This window comes from Hakea prostrata, chromosome 10 (genome assembly GCF_041222555.1).
Source record: "Hakea prostrata isolate BN-2017 chromosome 10, UWA_Hpros_2, whole genome shotgun sequence".
Lineage (NCBI taxonomy): Eukaryota > Viridiplantae > Streptophyta > Magnoliopsida > Proteales > Proteaceae > Hakea > Hakea prostrata.
In genome coordinates this window covers 13,623,212-13,638,604 of record NC_142609.1, presented here as the reverse complement: position 1 = coordinate 13,638,604, position 15,393 = coordinate 13,623,212, and the positions used below count along the sequence as shown (strand labels likewise).

General features: G+C 36.4%; 2 protein-coding genes across 2 annotated transcripts; both read right to left on the bottom strand.

Annotated features, from left to right (window-relative positions):
- On the bottom strand, positions 1 to 1,532 carry LOC149002007 (salicylic acid-binding protein 2-like). Its single transcript, XM_089137767.1, has 3 exons — positions 970 to 1,532; positions 760 to 879; positions 1 to 500 (listed from the first exon to the last, which is right to left on the bottom strand). The coding sequence occupies exons 1-3, from the start codon at positions 1,468 to 1,470 to the stop codon at positions 129 to 131; spliced, it is 993 nt and encodes a 330-aa protein (XP_088993893.1). The 5' UTR covers positions 1,471 to 1,532; the 3' UTR covers positions 1 to 128.
- Positions 1,533 to 10,751: 9,219 nt separating this feature from the next.
- On the bottom strand, positions 10,752 to 11,358 carry LOC149002006 (18.1 kDa class I heat shock protein-like). Its single transcript, XM_089136745.1, has one exon. It carries the CDS (start codon positions 11,356 to 11,358, stop codon positions 10,891 to 10,893), a length of 468 nt encoding a protein of 155 aa, XP_088992871.1. The 3' UTR covers positions 10,752 to 10,890.
- Positions 11,359 to 15,393: the final 4,035 nt, after the last annotated feature.

The window sequence follows — 15,393 nt, the reverse complement described above, 5'->3', positions numbered from 1 at the left end:
TACGATAGTTGATTCCAATATTTATTCATCCTTAACATTGTTGGCAGGAAACCCTAACGAGAAAACCATAGTAACTCTCTAGAACGAAAAGCTCATAACAAGTAGACCATATTGTTCGACAAGTCGGTTCAAGCGTGCCAGAGACTACGTCTGATTGAATTCAGTTTTGCTTTCATCTCTACCCAAGTTGCATCTCCAGCAGCATCAGCATTCTCAAGATAAGTTGAATACTGTCTAGCAATGTCTGAGATACTAGCAGTTAACTCTACAGGCCTCGATAGCATCACTTCATGACCAGATCTTCGAATAATCTTCCTCTCTTTCACGGGAAAATTGGCGATCATTTCAAGTTGGAATTCAGTATAAACTGCTAAATCGTCTCTGGTCACTATGTAGAATCGATCAATTGAGCCATAGCTCTCATTTGTAAGTTGTACTTCAGCCAGTTCATTGTTAAAGAACGATCCTGGCCTTTTCTGTGTGTACATTAGAGTGACAACCTTGCAGGGAAGAAAATGATAGTTATGTATATAAACTCTGATAAGATGAAACCTCATCTTCCAAGCATCATCTACACATATATGACATGAAAAGATTCCAAGCATAATCTACATAAATATGGCATGTAAATCTTTTACTTAGATGACATCTCATGTTCCCAGTAAAATCTAAATAAATCTGGCATGTAAAATATTTGCACTCCCAACAGTTTAATGTGTGTGTGCTGAAGGGTGGGGAGGAGGAGAAGGGCCGAGGTACCTGAGCAGAGCACATTTGATAGAGTCTTCGAGTCAAAAATCTGTCACCAAAATAATACCAAGTCTCGTTCCCACTGGTGGCGATACAAGTGTCTTCCCAGTACTGCGAATACTTGTTTCCCTATTGCACATAAAGGGAGAAGAGAGTCGTTGAGATGGCTCAAGAAGAAGAAAAAAGAATGAAAATGGTTTAGGGTTTAGGGATACCAACCATATCAAGGACATAGGAGACGTTGTGTGCTGTATCAGGCATGTAAGCAGCGACAAAGACACCTGCATGTACTTTCTTGGGATAGTACTCCATTGCAACAGCTATGGTTAAACCTCCTGCACTGTGACCCACAAGTAAAACCTTGTGATCTATGCATTTCAACAAATCAAACAATGGTTGGGAGTAACTCCAGAATGTAACGTTTTCTATTGAATCTCTAGCCATGGTGACTGAAGGTCCAAGTTGAACTGTTGTTACGAAATAGCCTGCGGCCTCCAACATGGGTTGAACCATGTACCAGTACCATTGTCCTTGCCCAGCACCATGTACAAGAACGATATGACCCAGTGATCCTGTGGGCATTTGAGGGCATGAAGGATCTGCTTGGAAGTTGCATTCTTGCGGGTCATTTCCATTGACCAGCAAGACCTGCAACAACAGAACCACCACCACCACAACCATGGCGGACAAACCCATTTCACTCTTCCTAGAACTAGCCATTTTCGACTTCTCCTAATTTCTGAAACGATCCAAAGCTCACTGTCTTATCTTTCTCTGTATAACTTTAGTCTCGTCCCTCTTCCACTATTTATAGGGTTGGAACTCGAGTTATTTAGCTTAGTGCAGTTGATTGTTTTAATTAAATTGAATAGATAATCTTGAAGTCCGGACCCCATGATCTCCAATTTGAGTGGGAATCTCAATTTAATGGCTAACGCAAGCACACATGATCGTTTCAAATTTATAACATTTTATAATAAATTTGATTAACTCTAAACCTCGAAAAACCATCTTGATAAACAACTTTCAAGAGTCACCACATGTTACTTCAATCAAGAACCCATTGCACTATACAACAACAATAATAAGTATTGTCCCAACTAAATGGGGTCAGTTACATGAATTCTTACATTTCAATCAATCTAGTTTGAGGTCGTGCTATTTATAAGGCAGAAGTTATGCGTATCATTTTTCACCACTTCTCTTAAGGTTATCTTAGGTCTACCCCTAGCTTTTCTAGTCCCTTTAATATGGATTATATAATTTCTCCGTACAAGGGCATTTATAAGTATCTATTAAAAGTGGTCGTGTCACCTCAACCGACTTTCTTGAAGCTTATCACTTATGGGAGCAACTCCCAAACCAACTCTAATATGATCATTCAGTTTCTTATCCTTCTTATTTTTATCACTCATCCATCTTAGCATCCTCATTTTTGCTACACTGAGTTTATCTATATGATTCTTTTTAACAGTCCAACACTCTGCACCTTACATCATTAATTGGTCAAACAACAGTCCTATAAAATTTTCCTTTAAGCTTTAATAGAAATACACCGATCACACAAGACCCCAACGCACCTCTCCATTTCATCCATCCTATTTTAATTCTTTAGGAAACATCATCATCTATATCACTAATTTGATTTATGATTGAACATAGGTATCTAAAACATTCACTCTGAGGAATCTCCTTATTGTCAAGTATTATTATCTCATCGCCTGCTCGATTATGACTAAAGTTATAAACTAGATATTCTATCTTCATTCTACTTAGTTTAAAGCATCTTGATTCCAAAGTTGTTCTCCATTATCCTAATTGGTATTAATCTCCACTTGAGTCTCATCAATCAACACAATATCATCAGCAAAAAAACATGCACCAGGGGACCTCATCTTGAATGTTTTTGCTTAATTTATCCATTACAAGTGCAAATATATATGGGCTTAAAGTTGATCATTGATGTAGCTCAACTATAATTGAGAATTCATTACTTATCCCCCCACTATTCTTACATTTGTCACTGAACTATCATACATATTCTTAACTGTCTACATATTTATTTCTAATACTTCTTTTCTCTAATGCTTGCCAAATTAATGCTCTAGGAACTCTATCATAAGCTTTTTCTAGGTCAATAAATACCATATGAATGTCTTTCCTACAATATCTATATCTTTCCATAAGTCTCCTAATTAGGTAACTAGTCTCCATTGTAGATCTTCTTAGCATAAATCCAAATTGATTTTCTGCAATTGTAGTTAAGTGTTTCAAACGGGTTTCAATTATTCTCTCCCATAATTTCATAGTATGACTCATCAATTTAATACCCTTATAGTTATTATAGCTTTAAATATCTCCTTTGTTTTTGTAAATTTGAAACAATGACACTTCTCCTCCTATCATTTGGCATTTTCCCTGTACTTATAATCTTATTAAATAACTTAGTTAACTAAACTAGTCCATGGATTCCTAAGCTCTTCCATACTTTTACCGAGATTTCATCAGGATCTTATTAAATAACCAAACTACTTTTTTTTTTTTTTTTTTTTTGTCAAACATAAATAGCCAAGTTTCTAGGACTCACCACATGTTAACTTGGATAATCAAGAACCCGTGAGTGCACTTTTTTTATTTATAATAAATTAAAGAGATTATAATATATTAGCCTTGTATGAAAGAGATTATAGTATATTTGTCTGGTATGAAGACAGGATCATAACAAAGGACAAACATTCAAATTGAAATTTGCAAACAATAGAACACATGCGTTTTAACTTTATTATACTTATAATAAAATAGATAAACCATCTTGATAAATCAACTGTCAACATATTAACTTGAATCAAGAACCCATCGTGCTATGGAGAGTGCATTTTTTATTTACAATGCATTAAAGAGATTATAGTATACTTGTTTGGTCTGAAGATAGTATCATACTAGAGGACAAATATACAAATTGAAACTTTGCACATAATGGAACTCACTTAATATGAATAGAGTTCTTATGCATAATAGCAAACGTCAAGAACAGAAACATGGATAACAAAGATTGCAAGCTGATGTGGCTGAGATCTTCGATCAGTACCGCAAAATCCGTGATCTCAATTGGGAATCTCACCTCGTTTTCTTCAATTTTACATCCATTCCATGGTGAGTGCATTTATCTTTATAATAAATTTAAAGAGTTATAGTAATTTTGTCTTGTATGAAGATAGTATAATAATAGAGGACATATATTCAAATTGAAACTTTTTTTTTTTTTTTTTTTTTGATAATTCAAATTGAAACTTTGCATACAATAGAACACATGCATTTTAATTTTATTATATTTAAAATAAAATAAATAAACCCTAAACCTCGTTAAACCATCTTAAATAACCAACTTCCAAGGACTCACCACATATTAACTATAATCAAGAACCCATTGCACCGTGGGGAGTGCATTTTTTATTTATAAATAAAGTAAAGAGATTATATATAGTATACTTATATGTATGAAGAGAGTATCATAATAGAGGACAAATATTCAACTTGAAACATTACACACACTAAAACACACTTAATATGAAAAGATTGATTGTTATGTATAATAGAAAATGTCAATAAACATGGATAACAAGATTGCGAGCTGCAGTAGTTGAGATCTTCTATTGACACCGTAGAACTTCGTGATCTCAATTGAGGATTCGACCTCGTTTTCATTAATTTAGATCCATTCTATGGTGAGTGCATTTTATATTAATAAATTAAAGATATTATTGGACATTTCTCTGATATGAAAAGCCAACAAGAATAACAATATACACTATAAATAACCAACGTTTTTTTTGCTCAAACATAGATAACCAAGATTCCAGGACTCACCACAATGATGGGTTACTTGAATAGTCAAGCCAACCCAGGGAGGTCTGGGTTCGCACCCCGGTTTTTTTTATTATTTTTAATGAATTAAAGAGACTCTAATATATTAGCCTGGTATGAAAAGACAGACCAATTTCAAGGACTCATCACATGTAACTGTAAGACAAAAAAATCAAAAGATTCCAGGACTCACCACATGTTAACTTGAATAATCAAGAACCCGTGAGTGCACTTTTTTTTTTTTTTTTTAATGAATTAAAGAGACTAATATATTAGCCTTGCCCTAATGTATGCAAAGAGGGACCAATTGGCTCAAGCCTTGACTCATCACATGTTGCCTTATAGCCTATCATTGTCTTTGTCTTCGATTGTCCCTATCCATGTCCTTAATTCCAATTGCATCCCTACATTTAGTTAAGTCCATTCCCGTCCTAATGTGATTCAGGATTTAGAATTCTTGTCTTTGACCCTAAGCCTTGATTTATTTTTATTTATTTATTTAGATTTGTTTGTTCTACTATGTACCCTCAACTATGCTCTGTAGGAGACAAGTTGGTTATAACTACTTGACCTATCCCGATTTGCGATATACCTATGATTGCTTATGTCTACGACAAGGCTTGTCCCTATCCATAGTCCCTTAACCTCAAATTATATATATATATGAAGAGACAATTTTATAACTACTTAAATATACGACAGTTGAGGAGATAGTTTTATGATTGCTTAAATATAAGACAAGGCTTCATCCTAGCATCATAGAGATTCAAACCCTTGACCTCATATTATAAAGTATTGGTCTTTACTGCAAACTCTTTGAGGTTCACCGCCAACACCATTTTCTTTTGGGGTGCATAATGTTGTAATGCAGATTGTGGATCACACATTTGGGTCTTTCGTTTGCTAAAGTAGGTTGGGTCTTTCAAAATCTTCATTTTCCAAATATGAAGGAGCTTATAAAGACACTGAATCATTGATGGCTGTTAGAAATCTTCAGATCATAATCAATCTGAAGTGTTTTTACTTCTATTAATAGATAAAGATACATTATAATCATCCAATAATAAATTGCCAAGTGGCATACAAACATTACTAGGATATTCCCTTAACACCCCCCCCTTGCAAACTCAATCTACCATCCAAGAGGTTGAGTTTGGCACGTAAGAGAAGAAAACAAAGAGTAGGGAGAGCCTTGGTCAGCACATCAGCCAACTGCGCAAAAGTAGATATAAAGCGAACAAGTAGATCCCTTGAGAAACTTTGTCCTGAACAAAATGAAAATAAATCTCAACGTGTTTTGTGTGAACGTGAAAAATAGGAATAGAAGACAAGTAACCAGCCCCGATATTATCACACTACAACACGAGAGGCGAGGACAAGGAAAGATGCTATTTGCGCAACAAAGATTGAATCCAAACAATCTCGGCCATAGCTAAGGCAAGAGCCCCAAACTCACTCTCAGTACTTGATTTGGCAACAACAAATTGCTTACGAGACTGCCAAGAGATGAGATTGGAGCCCAAGAAAATAAGAAATTCACCAGTGGACTTGCGGTCATCAACACAACCAGCCCAATTGACATTCGAAAATGCATGTAAATCCATAGTAGAAGCCCGATATAGTTGTAACCAATGAAACAAGGTCCCTTTGATGTAGCGTAAGACACGCTTGATTGCAGCCCAATGAACATCAGATGGGCAAGACATAAATTGGTAGAGCTTATTGACCGAGTAAGTGAGATCGGGTCTAGTGAGAGTAGCATATTGCAAGGCACCAACAACACTTCTATATTCGGTTGGATCTAAGAAAGGAATGCCATCATAGTGAGACAGGGATGAAGAAGAAACCATGGGAGAGCCAACGGGTTTACAATCAACCATATTTGTTCGTTAGAGAAGCCCAAGCAAATACTTTCTTTGAGATAACAAAAGCCCATCAGCATTTGGTGTAAGATCAATACCAAGAAAATAGTGGGTTGGACCCAAGTCCTTAATGGCAGATTCTTTAGAAATCTTGGCCAGAAGAGTATCAATAGCAACACTTATTGGGCCCAAGTAATAAAATATCATCAACGTAGATCAAAATGTAAAGAGGGCCAAAGGAATCAATCCGATAAAAAATAGAAGAATCGGTATTAGATCCAAAAAAACCAAGTGACTCCAAAAAGGAGCAGAGACGATGAAACCAGGCCCGTGGAGCTTATTTCAAGCCATATAGTGATTTCTTCAGCTTGCATACATAATCAGGATATTGAGGATTGAAATAACCAATGGGCTGCACCATATATATATATATATCCTCACAGATGGACCCCTGCAAAAAAGCATTAGTGACATCAAGCTGACGAATAACCCAATCACGTGAAATGGCCAAAGAAAGAAGTAAACGTATGGTAGTGGTTTTAACAACTAGACTAAAGGTCTCTGAATAATCAACCCCATATTCTTGAGCAAAACCTTTAGCAAACAACCGTGCCTTGTATCATTCAAAATTACCATCAGATTTTTGCTTTATTCTATAAATCCATTTACATCCAATAGGGTGACGATTAGAAGGTAAGGGGGTAAGGTCCCATATGCCATAACCAAGTAAAGCATTAAATTCAACATCCATGGCACACCTCCAAGAAACAAACACTTAGAAGTGTGAAAACTAAATTTGTAAGAATTAAAAGACCAAAGTAATGGATAACAAACACACCCAAAGACTCTAAACAAAGAGTAATCAGGAGAACCATGAAAAAGACATTCAAAAGGAGACTGAAATGACAAAAAAGAAGAAGTAGGTAAACAATTGATAATATAGACAACAATAATGAAGGCATCAGTCCAGAGTTCAAAGGGTAAATGACTATGAGCAAGCAAAGTAAGACCCATATCAATAATATGTCGATGTTTCCTCTCAACAATTCCACTTTGGGCAAAAGTATGTGGTCATGAAAAATGATGATGAATACCACAAGAAGATAAGAAACGAGTAAAACTTCTATATCCACCTCCCTAGCCAGAGTGAAAGTTCTTTATAGTTGTACCAAATTGATTTTCCACTAAACTTTTAAACAACTAAGTTGTGAGTGCATCAGACTTTCTTGCCAAACTATAAATCCAAGTGTATCTAGTAAAATCATCAATGAAGAGCACATAATAGTGATGTCCAATGAGAGACAAAATTGGTGAAGGCCCCTAGAGATTCGAATGAATCAATTGTAAAGGGGGCAGTGGTAGAAGAAACAGAAGAACTAAAAGGTTCTTGATGAGCCTTGCCAAGTTGACAAGAAGTACAAACAGTCTTGTTAATACATTTATTTGGATCTGAAGCAACAAAGAGCTTAGCTTGCTGTAAAATGTGTTGAACTCCTGGGTCAGATGCATGACCAAAACGTGCATGCTATAGAGATGGGGAAGCTCGAATAGCAGACAGGGCAGTGCAAGAACCAAGAGTTAAATGAAGATCCAATCGATAGAGACCACCTTCAATGAGGCTCGTGAGAAGGATATTCCCCGAGAATCAATCCTTAACATAAAAGCAATTTTCATGAAACTCAAAGAAGAGGATTAGGTGTCATGTGGTGGGTAGCTCCAGTGTCAGGAAACCATCCATGAGGTGAGGAAGCAAAATGCGCTTGAGGAGACGGTGCTTATTGAAAACAAGATTGAGCAAAGTGACCACTACAACTACAAATTTGACAAACATTCCCATAATTTCTCTCAAAATGAGCAACAAAAACCAGCACCACGATTATGTTGATAATTTTCAGGTCCTCTAAAAACTCTAGATCGGCCACGAAAATTTCCAAATCAACCCCTGTAAGAACCAGTACCACAAATATGAGGATGAAGAATTATCCATTTATGATTCCATGATTAATGGGAGGTACGAGCTTTATAGCTTTGGATGAAAGATAAAATTGCATGCCCTTCCATATCTGGAAGCTAAGATGAGATATCTGAGAAGTGGGGCCAACTGTGATATTCACCGTATAGGATTTTCAAAGAAGCCATAAGGCAAGGAGAAGCGTCGAAGTCTCGAAAGCTCACTTCCCAAATGAATCGTTTTCCGGTGCCGAGATCAGATTGCCTCAGAAGGAAGGTAGGCAGATGTACTGAGTTCTCCATAAGTTGCAATCTCACCAAGATAAGCATCCACCGTCTTCGCAACCCTTTGAATGAGACAAGAAATCTCACTAGATCACCGGCGTAATAGAAGTAACAACGCTTTTCTCCTCAACAAAACCGGAGATAATCCCGCAAATGCCCAAATCAAAGAAAGTCCACTCGTGGTAACTCAAGAAAGAAACAATCGGATCCAATTCTAGCATCCTACCCCTACGCAGGTATTACTCGTACTGCACATCAACATTGAATGCGTCGTTTGCGTTGTCTTCAAAATTAACTGAGCACAAGTCAGATAAAAAATCACTCGACCATATCAAAGCTTGACCAGGAAAACTTAGTCCCTTGGCCCAAGCACGAATTTAACGTGACCAAGTGACTGAGCTTATGATGTGGCCGAACAATAATAGGCCAACCTGGTTCGACTGAGGATAAAACTTGACCAACCAAGCCTTGGTTGGATCACAAATAAACATATGTAACGTATGCACTAAGCAACGTGTACAATATGAATCATGAACAACCTCCTCAAAGATAAGGATAAAGATCCTAATCAAGTCGGATGGTGTGAATTACTATTGAAATCAAGATTAGACTCCACAACTACAAACCAAATAATACTCTCTCAATGGATAAGATTCCTCCTCTTCTCTTGGAAGATTATATGGTTCAACTTGAGCTTTATCACCGCACAACCAAGGTAACCTACTAAATTATAAATACCCACAACTTCACCATTATCAGATACATCTTCTAGGATTATTCTTTCGAGCATTATAAGCTCTACAAGTTGTTTTCTTATTCTAAAACTATGCGCTTTCATTAACTAATCGTTGGAGATGTTCCCTGACCAACCTAGTTGAGTGCGTTTTTTGCAGTTTGTTCGTTTGCGTTGTCAAACATGTTTTTAGAGCAACAAACCCCATCCGGAACTTCCCAATCCTAATCAATCTCTTATAAAACTCTTCTACTACGTAAATCTCTCAACTTATAAATTCAAACCACATACTTACAAAAAGGTAAGCACTTGAAGCCTGATTAAACTTTTATTCTTTAAAAATAACTAATAGAAAATAACTTACCTGTTAAGAGGTCATCAAAGGCTAGAGGTACTCGCGACCCAAATGTGAGTTGCGGTTAGACCTGTAAATGGATAGCCAAAATCTGCCTCCGAATTTCCATTCTTATTCATTTAAGGGTGTCTGTATCCAAAATTTTTCTTACTGACGGATTCAGATTCGAATAATTGCTTATCAGATCAGATAATATCCGGATAAAAAATTATCCAGATATAGTAAAGTATTCAACATATTTTTCCCTGACAATGGATGATAATCGAATTTGAAAACTGGGTAATCGAATAATCGGAAATAAAAAATTATCCGATTAGAATAAAGTTAAACACTTTTCACAAAAAAAGGACTAATAATCAAATTCGGATATCGGTTATCGGTAATCAAAACTTGTAAATTGAAAGAAAAAATAATGACAATCACCAATTAATAGTCAGTTTATAGAATCGGGTTATTAACGGATATCCGATAAAGTTCCATATTAGCATTCGAACACCTTTAAATTTCTGCCGAATTGAGATTCAAATTCAAATAGTGATTCTAATCGGATTCGAATACTGGTGTAGCTAAGCCCGAATCCGAATGGTTACAAATCTAGTTGTGGTTAACTAAGTAAAAAATAGATGAATGGATTTCTCCTTCAACCATTTCTATGTATGGTTAAAAGTTGAAAATAAGGTTTGCTTAAAAACATTTGAATTATTATAGTACACTAGGGGCAAATATTAATGAGCCTATATGTAAAATAAAAATATTTTGAATTTTAACTAATATGTGCAAATAAATATAAATAGCTCTTATAAATGTCAAACGCGAGGTGCCCATATGTAAGGTTAGCCATCCTTCAGGCTTCACAAGTCTTGTTGTCATTTATGAGGAGCCTATATGTAAAAGAAAATTTATTTTTTAAATCCATGATCCTATAACCAATATCATTATTTTGACGTCTACGTATTGATATATGACCATAGAACGCTCATAAATCATACAACCCCAATACTAGGTGGCGCTAACTCAAAATTACAGCAAGAATCTCTGAAAATCTTGAACTCATATTTGTAACCACAGACGGCGTAACGGAACGGAAGCTTCTAGCCAGAGATTTCAATTGCTTTCACCTCTGGTTTCTTCACTTCTTCCTTGGGCACGGTAACAGTCAGAACTCCGTTCTCCATGGCAGCCTTCACCTGATCAAGCTTTGCATTCTCAGGCAACCTGAACCTTCGCAGGAACTTACCACTGCTACGCTCGACACGGTGCCACTGCTCATTCTTCTCTTCCTGCTCCTTGCTCCTCTCTCCACTGATCTGAAGCACTCTCCCTTCTTCCACTTCCACCTTCACTTCTTCCTTCTTGATCCCCGGAAGATCAGCTTTGAAGATATGGGCTTCTGGGGTCTCCTTCCAATCGATTCGGGCATTGGCGAATGCAGCTGTTTCGTTGGAGAATTGCGATCGAGGAACAGATACGGAAGTTGAAAAGGGGAAGTTGCCAAATGGATCCCAGATATCCATTGAGAATGGATCACGGCCACCGAAGAAGCTTGGGACGAGCGACATTACCAGCTGCGACTTAAAGCTTTGCTAATGGATTGCAACGGACCAGAGAGGTTTCTTCGCAACTCACTTGATTCTCCGCGTTTGAATTTCTGTACGTTGTGAATGGACGACATCAGTGCCGTATTTATAAAACTGAAGGAAGATTCCAGTACTTTCTAGAGTTTTCCTTCGGATTCTACGATGATTTCTGATTTCTTGAACATTCTAGCATTTTCTCAAGCATTCCAAATCTTTCTTCGTTTCTATAGCGAAGCCCAAAGTTGTTGGGCCTTGTTCCTGGCCAGAACCCTATCCACCCAAATGGATCCCAGGTGCTTTTCCCTGATTTGTTTTTCTTACGGATTTCGTGAATAGTATGGCTTTTTCTTTTTTTTTTGTCAACCCCGGTTTTCAAGGCTTTGCCCTGACTAATCCAGTGTTCGACCGTGGTTGCTTACCTGGAGTATGGCTTCATTTAATTACAAGGATAAAGAAGATAATAATGAATAAAAATTTTCATATTTAAACTCAAAGAGGGGCTCAATCGGTAACACACTAATTCATCTATGAAAGATGTCAAAGTTCGATTCTCCTTGAAGCTAGCGGTAAAGCTCCGTTTTACATTATTTAATACCTCCATCCCGAACATATAACAGAACTATTGTTTTTTTAAAAAAAATTATATAATATTTCATCTAGTCTTATTAATCAATTTTTGTTTTCATGTGAACTTTATTTTGTTTATTGTTTACCCAAAAGAAAACCTTTTCCTTAAAAGTTCAAAATTTTCTAATCATAAATTTAAGATGAAACTTTATGTTTAAAGAACCAGAATTTAAGTAATCAAAGTAAATTTAAATCCTATAAATAATGGAATAGCATGTTTGGCAAGTCATCTTCTTTGTTTATTTTTTTGGGAAACTAAGTATGTGTTTGGTAACTTTTCCGTTCTGAGAAACCAGTTCTTATGCAAAACCATTTTTTAATGTTTCTATGCTAAAAGACTGTTCTTTGCTTGAAGATGGGCGTTTGATAAATCCGTTTTGAAAATAGTTTTAGAACACTTAAAATAGAATATGTTGATTTTTTTTTTTTTTTTGTTAAAAAATAAGTTGGTGTTTGATAAACTTGTTCTAAGGCTTCAATGTGAACCAATTTTATCACTTCCGTTTATGTTCTTTTGTAAAAACATCTTTTTTATGTTCTGCAAAAAGCGTTCTTTAGAACACGTTTCTGACCGGTCCGTTCTTAAAGAACAAAAGAACGAACCGTTTATCAAACGCTTCTAACCGTCTTTCGTTTCCAAAGAACAAGAACGCCAAAAACGTTTTTTAAGAACGTTATCAAACCCGCCCTAAGATTTGGGCATACTACTACATGTGCTTCAACTATATTGCAATTGATAGCTTTTAAATATACAATAGGGCTTTACCCCTCACCGCAAGTACATTCTGTTGGGAAACAATTTTTTCCGCCTATGTGTAAATTAAAGACAATAGATGAAGAACTTGCAATATGGAAACAATAAAACAAAGACAAACAGTCAAGCATGCAACCACATGAACACCAGAATTTTTAACGTTAAAAACACTTTAAAACGAAGGTAAAAACCACATGGCCTAGCCTAGAAAATCTTCCACTATATGATAAATAATGAGTTTATAAGCAACACTTCTTCTCAAGCTTTCTACAAAATCTTTAAGATAACACAACCATCAAAGAGAAAATTGAACACTTGAAGAAATTAACAAGAATATAACCAAAATGATTCTTTCTCACATCTTGAAAGCTAGAAATAAATTACCCAAAAGCTTAAATAAACATAACCTCCAAAATAAACAACAAATAAGAGAGTGCTTGCTGAAATATTTTTCTACTCTTCTTCTTCTCCAAAAAGCTCAAAACGTTTCTTCAAACAGTGGCTTATACTCTATATTTTCTCTCCAAAAAGCAAAAGATGAAAGTCACTTTCAAAACACTTTTCTCTTGGAAGACAGTTAGCTTTAGAATACGGGAAATCGGTGGTAGATGTCTGGGCCTCTTGTACTCGTTTCAAGCAGTCGGTAGGCTCTGGAGTGTCTTTGAGGTTTAGTCCTCACGGTGGTTGGATTAAAGGAAACATGGATGCTGCCTTTCGACGTAGGGGTGCGGATGTTCGTATTGGTGGTTTATTTTGCAATTCTACGGGTTATTTTATTGGTGGTTTTGTTAGAATGGTTCGGTCAAGTTTTGTCCTTGAAGCAGAACTTGAAGCCATTTGCCAAGGTTTGGAGCTGGCGGCGAATAGTCATCCCGCCGCACAACTGGAGTCGGATTCTCAGAAAGCAATAGAGCTTTTGGATCCATGTTGTGTGGATCGTGGGAGGTTTGGTCGTTTAGTTGAGCGAATTGGTGTTTTGCTGCATAAGATGGTGAGTACGCGATGCGTATATGTTGGACGTGCCGCTGATTGGATGTCTAAGTTTCCACTCGATTTGGAGTTCTCTTGGGTGTTCTTTCAGGATGTTCCCCACGGGTTGGAGGAGATCTTTCAGGCGGATTATGATGCCGCTTCCTTTTAGTTTCTCTTTGAGTCCTTGATTCCGTTGTTTTCTTAGAAGAAAAAAAAAAAAAAAGTATTCAACAAGCCTCTTTCAATTTTCGTTGGTTTCTTCACATGATAATTTTCTTCTCCTTTTTATTTTATAAGAAAGTGGGCTCTTCATCCAATAAATGCCACCTGATATGATATGGATGAACCTAAGATGGGTTAAACCCAATATATTCAAACTTGTGACCTCATACTATAAGACATTTGTAAGCCAACTACGCCTACCCCTTGAGGTTCACCAAATCATCTTCTTTGTAGTGCAACTAGGAACAAATTTTCGTCATATGCTCATATGGTATGTTTAACAATTTACTATCTCATTTGGCAATTTCCTCTGTAACACAAGCAATTTGGAAAAGGATATGAGATGGTAAAATTTCCTAAAGTTAAAAAGACTAGTTTATAGGTGCTACCATCAAGAATTTCCATCAGGTCAAGCTTTTGGTGCACTCCAATATTCCCATTGATCCGATATGCAATAGGTATAGCATTTGTTAATAGGGCAGTGTCGATCACGCATTCCTAAGTTATTTGTTTGTTAAAGGAGCTTGGTTCACTCAAAATCTTCAAATCCCAAATATAGAGGTTATAAGACACTTAGTCATTGATGGCAAAATCTCATACAGATCCTAGAAAGTTCATAGTGCTCCCTCTCATGGAAGAAGATATAAAATTTTTTAGATGCAATTTTCTAAAGAAGCCCAATTGCCGAAACATGGAAGAAGATTCAACAACTTGATCGCTTGTCAATAATCAGAGTGTAAGCAAATATGCTTCAGTTGTAAAGAGCTAAAGAGGAGAATGTTTTCCCTTACAGCTTCAAGCTCCATGGCTCTAAGGGCTGCATCTTGTAAAGCATTTGACTGCCAAGAAACTTCCTTTGAAATCCCAAATAATGCAACTTATAACTCCTTTTGCTGAATTTGAAGACCAAGCATCATTTGTGTTTATATTATAACATCTGACAAGTAAAGAGGGTTCATCTACAGAAGAGGAAGATGCAAATGGGGGATCATTAACCAATTCATTCAGGTGCATGGATTCCACCTTGTGGAATCTGAAGGTTGCCTTGGCTGCATCAAGTGACAAATGAGTTCCTGCCTCATTCTTGGCTTTTCATATCTACAACATCAAGTTGAACATCAAATCCATACATTTTGTGTAGAGGTCATCCTTACACGAGATTGTAGAATATTCTTTTTCCACGAGATTGAGAATTTATCTGTAATGGATTGGTTGAAGAACGACTGAATAGATCCTTCTTTTCGCTGAACATATCCAAATAAGATTCTTCCCTCCTTACTTACATTGAATGATAAATCTAAGAATCATGCTCATAAGGACAACACCTACATTTCAGAGAGATTTCAAGAAATAAAATTCTTGACAAACACCCACTGACAGGGGGAAAAAAAACCAAAAAAACGCTATCAAACCAACAAACTTAATATCAAATTCAATATGGA

Excerpts from the sequence above, each read along its gene's own strand:
- LOC149002007 (XM_089137767.1), bottom strand. The coding sequence starts at position 1,470 with ATGGCTAGTTCTAGGAAGAGTGAAATGGGTTTGTCCGCCATGGTTGTG. Across the intron at positions 880-969 it reads TCTCCTATGTCCTTGATATG|GGAAACAAGTATTCGCAGTA; the intron begins GTTGGTATCCCT and ends TATGTGCAATAG. Across the intron at positions 501-759 it reads ATCAAATGTGCTCTGCTCAG|GTTGTCACTCTAATGTACAC; the intron begins GTACCTCGGCCC and ends CTTCCCTGCAAG.
- LOC149002006 (XM_089136745.1), bottom strand. The coding sequence starts at position 11,358 with ATGTCGCTCGTCCCAAGCTTCTTCGGTGGCCGTGATCCATTCTCAATG.